Here is a 12,020-nt window from a genome sequence, read left to right as displayed (position 1 = left end):
GTGTATGTGCGCGGTCTGGTTGTGTTAGGGTAATATGCTAGTGTGTGTGTGTTCATGTGTGCAGGTGTATGTGCGTGGTCTGGTTGTGTTAGGGTAATATGCTAGTGTGTGTGTGTTCATGTGTGCAGGTGTATGTGCGCGGTCTGGTTGTGTTAGGGTAATATGCTATTGTGTGTGTGTTCATGTGTGCATGTGTATGTGCGCGGTCTGGTTGTGAACTTGTAGTCTAGGTGCTGTCCCTGTGCTTTTTCACTCAAGGCTTAATAACTACTGCCTGAGCACAGCTCCTCTTCCAGATTTTTGATGGTTAAGTTATAATAAGAGTCTCAGAGGCTTCAAACGGTGAGCCCCAGATCTCAGCCTGTTGAGTAGGTATGATTACAGGTGTGAACCATTAGCACTCACCATTAGCACTCGGCTATTTTTCCTAACTGAGTTTTGTGGGGTTTTCTGTCTTCTTTTGGGAGGGTACTGGGGACCGAACCCAGGATGCTAACATTTGCTAGGCAAGCACTTATCCACCAAACTACATCCCACCCTGCATAGTTTTTCAGAATTATTGAACACTTCCCTAATGCCCAGCTCGGAATAAAATGATACCCTACCTTGACAATGTTCAATGGAAAAGGGGTCTGTAGGCATGGATCAAGTGGTAGATTGCCTGCCCAGCAGTTCCAAGTCCCTGAGTTCAACCTCCCTGTAGCATACCAAAAAAGAAAGTAGTGTGTTTGAGTGGAATTCATTTACAAGCATTAGCTTGGAAGTAGCTTCATATTCATATTCATTTGTCAGCTGTTTTTTTATTCAGTGATTTTTTTTTTCCCCCGCTCATCTTCCTTTAGAAGATGTGCCAGAAAGCTGGGCGTTGGTGGCTCATGCCTGTAATCCTAACTACTCAGGAGGCTAAGATCTGAGGATCACAGTTCAAAGCCAGCCCTGGCAGGAAAGACCATGAGATTCTTATCTCCAATAAACCACTAGAAAACCAAAAGTGGTGCTGAAGCTCAAGTGGTAGAGCGCTTACCTTGAGCTGAAGAGCTCAAACTATCTTCAGGATCGTTTGAAGCCAGGCACTGGTGGCTCATGCCTGGCTCATCCTAACTACCTAGGAGGCTTGAGATCTGAGTATTTTGTTAGAAGTCAGGGCAGGAAAGTCCATGAGACTTTTGCCTCCTATTAACTACCTAAAAAGCTGGAAGCGGAGCTATGGCTCAAGTGGTAGGGTGCTAGCCTTGAGCACAAAAGCTTAGGGACAGTGCCCAGTCCCTGAGTTCAAGCCTCAAGACCAGCAAACACACACAAAAGAATAGTTTCAATTCTAAAATGGCAAATGTAATACCATTGAAAACAGAAATTGAGATTCATTCATCCTTCTTTTTGTGGCTCTTAGTATGTTTTTTATTAAAATGGTCACTGTAAGTTTCATAGGTTAAAGTGATATATTCTAAATTATATTGAAATAAGAGCACATTGCAAAAAAGCTAAGTTGTTTTTTTTCTCCCCCTTACGATAGAACAAGGAAGAAGTTTGCGACAAAGCACTATTGCCAAGCGTTCCAATGCAGCATCTTTAAGTAGCACAAAAAAAGCATCTGGGAAGACTATAACTGCTCCCAAAGCAGGGGTGAAACAACCAGAACGGTGTCAGATGAAAGAAGAGGTTGGAGCACCACTAAAGCCCGAGTACCATAAGGAGAGTAAAAGGAGCACCCGATACATTAATCCAGTGGAGGTGGCACCAGAAGTATCATTGTCTTCGAGTCAATCTTCATTGTCATCTTGCCTTGAAATGAAGGATGAAGTTGGATTAGATTCCAAACATAAGTGTGATAATCAGGGAGAAGCAAATGTGCCATCTCATGAATTAAATTGTCCTCTTCTTTCAGAGACTTGTGTTAATATTGAAGAAAAGAAAACTGAAGCTCTGATGGAATGTAAAATTGAGACTGTTAGTGGCCCATTGTTTAAGTTTTCAGATAAAGAAGATGATGAACAGAATGTTTCAGGTAAAATGGGTGAGACTATTGAAGAAGAGAAGGCAAAGGAAAAACTTAAACAAAAATCAAAGGAGATAGTAAAATTATCCTGTACAGATGACCAAATTATTGAAGAACCTGAATCTTCTGACATTTCTGGTGATGCTGCTTGTACAGATTTAAATAAGACAGAAACAAAAGCCTTAGGTTTGTCTAGTTCCTTGGATGAAGCACCTGAGGATCATTTGGAATTGAAGAATACTGTGAGTGGTGGTGATAAAACTGAAAAGTTCCTTCAAAGAAATAAAACTGAATCAATGGATTATTGTGAAGACATGGAGTCTCATGATACACAGTTACAGAGCACTGAGTTTAATAAATCAGATTTAGAAGTCAATACCTGTGTTTTTGAGCCAGTAACCAATGTTTTAAAAAATAGTATTTGTGATATGGCAGATCAAAATCCAAAACAGTTAAATATAACAGAAAATACTAAAATAGAATCACATGAAACCACAAACCTTCAGGATGATAGAAGCATCTTAGAGCCAAAAAAATTAAAATCTAAACATATGAAACCTGTAACTCATCCTAAGCAAAACACAACTACAGAGACTCCACGAAAAATAGTGTCAGCAAAACATGAAGTTTTTAACAAAACAAAAAATGTTAAAAATGGGAAACGAAATGCAGATGAAGTAGAATCTCAGCAGAGGCCTGTCAAAGTAAGGAAAAAGCAAGTTGATAAGGATTCAAAGACTCAAAGTTCCAACTCTGGAGTTAAATCAGCAAAAAATCAAACACATTCTATGTGGAAAAATATTGCACAGGATCAAAACTTAGTGCAAATTCCCAAACCTTTAACTCATTCTGTTAGTGATAAGCTTCATAGTCAACCTAGTTGTTCTAAGGAGCCTCATCATCAAGTACATTCCGGACACTTGGTACATTCCAGCCAGAAACAGTGCCATAAGCCTCAGCAACAGGCACCATCAGGGAGAATCACTAGTCATATGAAAGAGGAGCATGAACATGCAGTCCTTGAGCATTTTAAGGAGGAGGATAAACTGAAACTAAAAAAAACTGACAAGAACTTACAACCTCGTCAGAGAAGAAGCAGCAGAAGTTTTTCTTTGGATGAGCCACCATTATTCATTCCAGACAACATAGCCACTGTAAAAAGAGAAGGTTCAGACCATAACTCCTCATTTGAAAGCAAATACATGTGGACTCCCAGCAAGCAATGTGGGTTTTGCAAAAAACCACATGGCAACAGGTGTGTGTGTGTGTGTGTGTGTGAGTGTGTGTGAGTGAGTGTGAGTGAGTGATATGTACATTGAAGGGAAAATTTGGGGTTGGGGGGGAAGCAGATTGAGTTTAGTGTGAGAACTTTTTTAGAGCTATACAAAGACTTTTCCAAAACCCTACATTAGTCCTGGATAAATAATAGAAAGATGGAGCCACTCAATTTACAATCATATCACCTTAGAACATTTTAAGAACCATAGTATGGTAGCTGATATATGTGGAAATGTTTTGTCATTGTAAACTGTAGTCAATGCATCTGATAAAAAAAAAGACAACAGCCATTTTCTTAATCAGAAAATTGTTATGCTACTCTGAGACTGTAAATCTTACATGATTTTATTTGGTTGGAGAAAACTAGCAATAAAGTATAAAGGTCATAATGGAAAATCAGTTTTTCTTTTGAAGGTATTTTTTTTTTAATGGTGCACATTAACAGCCTAATACTGTCATCTCAAAACCATCAAACTTTTGGAATGAAATTTGATATTGATAGCTAAAGCAACTGTTAAGATTATGTAGGTAAATTTTGTGTATTACATGGAATAGAGTGAAGGCATGTATTCTGGAATGTTTTAGTGATTTTGAGAATTTCCTCTGAGTTGTAATCATTGAGAGTTTTAGAGTTTGATTTTAGCACTGGTTTTCCCCTTTTTGGGGTTTCTATCTTTTGGACATTACAATGGTGCCTCCCTGCTTTCAATGTACTTTTTATTTGCTAGCTTTTTAAAGAAAAGTAAAAGAAGACCTGACGTGGAGCTTACAGCCCAAGATTTTCCTGATCAAGTGTCACATTGCTGTTAGAACTTCTATCAACACTGATATGATAAAAAAATTATAACCTGTATATTCTAGCATTATTATACTTCTTCTTTAGTACATGTTAGAGTGACATTTCCCTGTGCTATGACGCCACATAAAGATGCAACTACAGTTAGACAAGATAGGTTTTAATAAGTTATTTTGGTAGGAGGAGTGGTTGGAGAGGAACTGGTTGGGCAGTGGGAGGACAGTGTTAGGTTTTTCTCTTAGGTTTTATGTCACAGGGACTTGTTTACTGAATTTTGGACAGTCTTGGTAGAGCTGAGGCTGGCTTGGAACTATATAATGCATCCTGGCCTTGAACTTGGAATCCTTAGCCTCCCAGGTGCTAGGATTTCAGGAACAGACATGTACCACCTCGCAGAGTTGGCTGCTTTCATGATTCAGCCAAAATATATTTTTGGTGTCTGGAGTTAGTTTGTTACACAGTATGATCTAATTTTTAAATTTTTTGACTTACTTGATACAGTGCTATATTTGACCCACTTATGTTCTTCATTTCAAATATCTTAAGTATGTGAAAGGGAGCATACTTTTTTTCAGATTTAAGATAACTTAAGAGTTCAATGGTGCTCTTAACTGCTCTTTTCATCTCTGCTACAACCATAAAAATCATTGCACTGATACATGTTCAGAAAAATGGAATAGGAAGACCTGAAGTATAGAGTTAGAGGGCATATTAAGTCATGTACCTTTTTATACATGACCTTTTTTGAAATGCCCAGTCTTCAGGACCTATGCTCAGGCATTTTTTAATAATTGTTACATCATCAACAGTTTCTGTAAAATGCATATCAGGTGTTCCTTCATTTTGTTTTTAACATAATGCCAGTTTTTAGATCTACTGAGTAAAATCTAGAGTTTCAGTCTAGTGAATCATTTAAAATGTTAACCTATAGGAATTTTGGGTTCATCCTGTGTAATTAACCTGGAGAGAATGTACAATAACACTGGAAACAGTTATGGGAGCAGCTTTCCTGATTACTGAAGTAATCTTTCAGATCTGTGAATAAAGAAGCCTAAGTAATTGATTGCTTTTTCTTTACATATTAACTATCCTCCACTGCTGCTTTTGTTCTGTTTTGCTTGCATACATTGAATTTACTCAGAAAAATTACCTTTCACACAGGGTTTAATTTTCTAATTTTAATCCACACATGAAAATACAAATTTCTTATGAAAACATTTTCTGATCCTTGTGATGCCAATACTGTGAATTCTTCAGCATTTTGCATATATTACAACTGGAGTTAGCTTTCTTGTGTATGCATCCAGTTGGAGATTCATGGCACGGCCAGGTGAGGTAGTTGACATGAAGCAGTTCTGTACATATTCTAAGGATAGTGGTTCCTACCCCTGCTTTTTTTTGTTGAATGAGGAGTTTCATTTTGACAAATGTACATATATGCATACAAAACCTTGATCAGACTCACCCTTTTTTTTTGCTTCTGTTTATTTTTCTTATCCAGACTTATGCCATATATATTATTTTTTAAAGGCTACTTAATCCTTTTTTTCTTTTTTAAATGTGAATTCTTTTCAACAGAAGTTAATGAATTTTTTGAAATGAAGTTTGTGTCTTTTATTATTACCTGGTAGTTTCTGGTTCCTCTTTTGAAAGATGCTTTTTTTATTACTCTCTCTTGCTCCAGTTGTATATTTTGTGTATTTGATGAAAAAGATCAAAACAGTTAGCAAAATCGGCTGGGTGCCTGGTGGCTCATGCCTGAAATCTAGCTACTCAGCAGACTGAGATCTGAGATCATGGTTTGAAGCCATCCTGGGCAGGAAAGTCTGTGAGACTCTTAACCTCCAATTAACCACCAAAAGCCAGAAGCGGAGCTGTGACTCAAGTGATAGAAGGGCTGATCTTAAGAAAAAAAAAGGCTCAGGAAGATTTTGAGGACCAGGAGCCCCCCTCCTTCTCCCCCTCCAAAAAAGGTAGAAAAACTTTCTGAGGGGTGAATTCCTTTCTAAAAGCAGTGATCCTGATTTTTGTCAAGCTTTTCACAATATGACATAATATTTATGTGGAAAATAACCTTTTTACCTTAGGAATGTGTGTGTGTGTATATATATGTATACACTACAGTGTAGATTGTCACTCAAAGGAAATATTTATCAAAACTGAATACCTGTCTTGTAATGCCTACCATGGTGAATTTGTACCATGAACTTTTTAAGAGCAGGAGTTCTCAGTGTTGTCTCCAGTTTATGTTGAAGAAACCTGGATTTTATTTTTTGGCAATACTAGGGTTTGAACTCTACGCTTCCCACTTGCTAGAGTTCTACCACTTGGGTTAGGCTTTCAGTCCTGCCTTTTCTGATTATGAATTTTTTCCTGCCCATGCTAGGCACATTTCAGCCTCTTGGGTACTTGGGTCACAATCATCAGAAACCAGCCTGGCTGAAACAGGAGGTTTTCTCAGAACTTTGGCTCATAGGCCAGAAAGATAATTTTAATTTGTTTTTAATTATTTTACAAGACACTTGAAACATTGAGTTTTGTTTTTACTCCATATATGCACATGTAACAGTAGAAGACAATGTTAAATATTGTAATGTGATTCATACTGACTGACTTGGTCAGATGATTGAATTAAGACCTAAACATAGTTTCTGTTTCTGTTTTTAAACCTAAAGAGTAAACATCTAGGCTGTGTTCCTGGGCAGTGCACAAAATGGGAACATGATTGATAGGTACTTCTGCTGCTGCTGCTGCTGCTGCTGCTGCTGCTTTTCCTTTACCATGCTGTCCCATCTCTGAAGTTTTTCAAGCAAAGCAGTAGCCCAGGAAAGGAGCAAAATAAATTCATTTATATTCTACACAACACACACAATGCTTCCCTCCCCCTCTTTGTACCAGGATTTGAGCTCAGGACCTCATGTGCTTGCTTGACTCTAGTTTGCAGATGACTCTTTGCCACTTTAGCCGCACCTTTTAAGATGGAGTCTTGCAGGCTGACTGAACTCCAGAGGTCATCCTGAACAGCTATGGTTATAAGTGTGAGCCATCAGTGCTCTGTTCTATTATCGTGGGAAGCCACCTTTTAAGAAGTTAGCTTAAGTTCATGGTACTTCCAAATTTCAGACTTTAGTGTTTCCATAGTAAAGTTGATTTTATTTTTCCTGAGAATGAGATCAATTTTTCTAATTTTTTGAAAGCATTATTTAACTGATTTTAAATAAAAAACAGGGAAACATTTATGGATAGCATTGGAGATATGCTTTTAGAGCCTCAAGTTTGGAACATTTCTAAAATAAGCTGGACAAAGACTAGTCTTAAGTTTTTAAAGTGATGTTTTACTGAAACTATTCCAGACTTGCTTTGAAGAAATGTTAATGTAGCTATGTGGAAGTAATGGCAGTTGGCCACTTCCTTTCCTCCAGTACTGTATAGCCATTTATATTAGATAGTTCAAGGACTACTAATTCCTTTACATTTGCAACCAGAAATAGAATATCATTAAAGCACTTGTATTCTTCAAACCTGTTCTGTAACCCTTGTTGCCTGGCCTATCTGGTTCATTCAATGTGATATCATTAATCTCAACCCTAGTGGTTAGGAGTGCTATTTGAAAACAGATAGTTTGAAACTTTTCTTATTAGACTTAAGATTCCAAAATATTGTATATTTTAGTTTTCCAAATCAACTTGTATTGGTGGGTAGATGTGGAGTAACTTGGTGGGAGAACTAGCAGTGGAGTTACTGTTGAGGTTAAATAATAGCTATGTGACATGCAGTTAAGTCCATAGTACAGTGGCTATTTGGTACATGATCGAGTGGTACATGAGGAGATGTGAAAGTAGTGTTATTGAGAAATGAGGTATGTGCCATGACTTGAAAGCACCTGCTGAAGTTAGTATACAGTTAGTATACGGTTGAACATTTGGATAGTTCCCGTATTAAAACAGGATCGCTGATATTTAGAGATGAATGTCCCACCTAGTACATCATTATCATTCCTCTTCCAGTTCCATTGAAAGTTATTAAAGGACCCGGTTTGAGATGTTGCTGTTAACAAACTCAGTGCCAGAGCCCTTTAATGAGAAAAGAACTTCCTAAATCTTTCAAACATTAGGAACCACTAGCTTGAGGCAAGAAAATGTTAAACAATATTTGAACTGAACTTGGTAGCTTTCTTAATGGGTTGAAAACCGTGTAAGAGAATGTTTCCCTACGTTACTGTTTTATATCTGATTTGCTGTTTTATTCAAAATTATAAATATCCTTTTACATTAGGAAAATGGAAGGTTTTTAGATAGATTCATCTAGTGAGAACTCTCACGTTCTTGGTTATTAGCTAAAATACTGTAAACAGTTGAAACTTTAAATACCTTAATGTTAAAATCATATTATAGTCTTTAGGAAAAGAAGTTTAATGTCTGAAATAGGAGCAGTAACAAAATCCTTCATGCCAAAATGTGTATTAAAATTATTTCTGAACAAATATGAAACCATGAGCTGGAGCACTTTGAGCTTAGGTTATGCAAAGTGGTTAAGAAACAGTTTGAGAGACTGTTTTTAATTTGTTGAATAAGCAATTCAGATCTTTGGTAGTGCAGCTGTACTTGGGTGGATTGTGATCAAATTCTCATAGTTCTCACCCCTTTTCAGTGTAGAGGTTCACTGTTAGTCTGTGCATTATTCTGTAATGACAGATCAGTTTTCTTCCCCACGGTGTTTTGTGGTGTTCCCCAGTATTTTCCTATTTGTATTTTTTGCTTTGAAAACTTGGTCCATGCTGAACATCAAAATAGCAGGAAATGAAATATAGATCATTTAACTTAGTCTCATTTTTTTACACTAAAATATTTACATATAAATCACCCTTTTGTTCCCCCTCCAGGTTTATGGTTGGCTGTGGGAGATGTGATGACTGGTTTCATGGTGATTGTGTTGGGTTAAGTCTTTATCAAGCACAGCAAATGGGAGAGGAGGACAAAGAATATGTATGTGTGAAATGTTGTGCTGAAGAAGACAAAAAGACTGAAGTATTAGACTCTGACAGTTTAGAAAACCAAACTACAACTGAAGTCCATAGTGAAGATAAAACAATGGAATATGAAAAGCTTGACAAAACCAAACATACAGATGATACAGTGAAGAACAAGGTCAAAATTGTAAAGCGGGTAAGCTTTTCATGAGCATGGTTTTTTTGTTAAGCTGTTTGACCTATCATGAGTGGAGAAGTTTTCCTTTTAGGTTTCAGTGTTCCAGTATACATTTTCATTTTCTCATAGGAATGAATTAATTTAGTTTTGGAGGTGCAATTTTGGTGAAACCAGACAATATCTTTAGAACATGCAGCCCTTATTCCAGTTTTTAGTGCTATTTCTTGGATGTAGTTTGATACTGGGGATTTCATATGGTAGAAAATACTTGTACTGTTTTGTGGTCCTGAGTGTAAATTGTGCATACTAAGTTTTAGAACAGCTTTCATTCTTTAAATTTCTACTGATTATTTCTCACTTGTTTCAGTTTGCAAGAATTCTTTTCTTTCTGTAAAGTAAAATAACCTTAGTTTTTAAAACTTTGTTTCCTTATTTTTAATTCTTACTTTATTTTTTTAAACTCAATGTAGATTCATAGAATGCTATTTTCCTAGGTCTTATATTTTAACTGTCTTCTAAAAGTCTTCCTAATTATACTTCAAGATACTTAGTCTTTCAGAGGTGAAATATGTCTGTTTTGTCAGGTTCTTTTTCTTTGTCTCAGTCAGGGTCTTACTATGTAGTCCATCCAGGCAGGCCTTGAGCTCAGATAGCTTGACTGGCCTCTCTAACTGGTCATCTTCCTGCAGTAGTAGCCTACCCGGTGGTGAGATTGCATATTCACCAGCTCTGTGTTCCATGTTCTGACTAAACTTAAGTATTTTTATTACCTGTAGTTTATGCGGTCAGTGATTTATTATTGAATACTGCTGATGAAGAAACACAGTTGCAATAACTTTGTAAATTAGGCAAGTATAGCTGGGCACTGGTGGCTCACGCCTGTAGTACTAGCTACTCTGGAGGCTGAGAACTGAGGTTCATGGTTTGAAGCCAGCCCAGGCAAGAAAGTCCACAATGAGACTCCAAGTCCAATAAGCTACTAAAACAAAAACAAAGCTGGAAGTGGAGCCGTGGCTCAAGATGCAGAGCATTAGCTTTGTGTAAAAAAATAAAAAGCTCAGAGACAGTGCACAGCTCCTGAATTCAAGGCCTAGGACAGGCACACAAAGTAGGCAAGTATCCAGAAGACCAAAATAATTTTAGAAGCTGGAAGGTTTTAGTCCAATCATTTTCATTTGTATGCTGTACAGTATCTCTAGGAGGTAAAGATCTAGTTTCTATTCTAAAAACCTTGGAATACTGCCTCTTTTTCATTCTGTCTGTGTGTGTGCAAGCATATGTGTGTGCATGCACTGGTACTAATTCCTGCACTCAGGACCTTACAAATTTAACTTTTTTATCAGGGCTGGCATTCTGCTTCTTGAGCCATACCTCCACTTAGCTCAGACCATTAGAGTTCTTCAATTTGAGCTTATTTTTGTTTATGAAAATTAGTTTCTTGAAGCCTTTCTGTTAAAAATAATTTTTCTATAGCATGATATATAACTCATATTAAGCAGCTTGTTCATGCTATCTGTAGTCTCCCCCATGATAGACAAACTCTGTTATTTCAGGTAGCTGTGTGTGCTGAATCTAAATTTACAGTTTGTCAAGTTATTGTGAAGTTAAATGGAGTCCATTTTACTTTGTCAAATGTCAATTCATATCCCTAGGTGTTGAGTGCTTTATTGAGTTTATTTTGTGTTGTGAGCATTAGTATTTGGCTATCTTCTCAAGGAACTTTAGTTTGAGAGGTACAACATGAAAAGCTAGATACTAATACCTGTTGAAGAGAAAATCATTCATATGTGAATACACTTTATCCTAAGACTTGTATTTTTATACGTTTATTTTAAAATCACATTACTATAATGTGATTGATTTCTGTTAAGGACCTCAGAATTCCAGCTTAGCCGGTAATTCTTTGTGTGTTACAATTAGAACCAGGGTAGAAAGTGCACTGATGGTTTATCCTGCCTTTGGGAATTAAGATTGCCATTAGACAAATTTTGTAGATGATTTGCTTTAGAAATACAGTGAAAAACACAGATGCTCATTTCTCCATAATTCCTTCTTTTTCTATATCTGCGGCCAACTGAGAACTTTTATTTCCTTATTCTAATTTTCTTTCTACTGTTACCAATGAGATGATCTTTATGTTTTTTTGTTTGTTTTTGTCAGTCTTGGGGTTTGAACTGTGGGCCTGGGCACTGTCCCTGAGCTCTTCTCAGAGCTAGTGCTCCACCTCTTTGCGCCACAATAGTTTTTTGGTGTTTAATTGGAGATAAGAGTCTCTTGTACTTTCCTGCCCAGTCTGGCTTTGAACCAAAATCCTCAGATCTCAGCCTTCTGAGTAGATAGGATGACAGGCACGAGCCGCTGACACCCAGATGCTCTGTTCCCCTCCTTCAGTCTTTATAGGCTACTGTATGCTCTGGACAAAGTAGACAATGGGTTTTGGATGAAAGAGAATATCTTTAGTAATGGACATAATTTTGTAAATCTTTAAAAAATAGTTAAGTATAAGCCGGGCACTCGTGGTCTGTCATCCTAGCTACTCAGGAGGCTGAGATCTGAGGCTCACTGTTCAAAGCCAGCTTGGGTAGAAAAATCCATGAGACCCTTATATCCAATAAATAGTGTTCTTATGTCCAATAAGTCTCCAATAAATACTCAGAAAAAGCTTGAAGTGGCACTGTGGCTCAATTGGTAGAGCACTAGTATTGAGCACAAAGAGACTCAGGCTGTGCCCAGGCCCTAGGACTGGTAATAAAAAAAAAGTTAGGTGTGCTGGAGTTTGAACTCAGGGCCTCATAACTGCTAT

At 37.2% G+C, this 12,020-nt stretch overlaps 1 protein-coding gene across 2 annotated transcripts in view; it reads left to right on the top strand.

Annotated features, from left to right (window-relative positions):
• Positions 1–12,020, top strand: part of Phf3 (PHD finger protein 3) — a 59,491-nt gene that overhangs the window by 20,890 nt on the left and 26,581 nt on the right. For both annotated transcript variants that reach the window (XM_013019189.1, XM_013019188.1), the window contains 2 exons: positions 1,514–3,251; positions 8,953–9,235. In XM_013019189.1, the coding sequence (XP_012874643.1) occupies positions 1,514–3,251; positions 8,953–9,235 (2,021 nt within the window). The remainder of the gene's footprint in view (positions 1–1,513; positions 3,252–8,952; positions 9,236–12,020) is intronic.

This window comes from Dipodomys ordii, unplaced genomic scaffold (genome assembly GCF_000151885.1).
Source record: "Dipodomys ordii isolate 6190 unplaced genomic scaffold, Dord_2.0 Scaffold44, whole genome shotgun sequence".
NCBI lineage: Eukaryota > Metazoa > Chordata > Mammalia > Rodentia > Heteromyidae > Dipodomys > Dipodomys ordii.
Note: the sequence above shows the minus strand (reverse complement) of the source record. Positions and strands in the feature narration are given on the sequence as shown.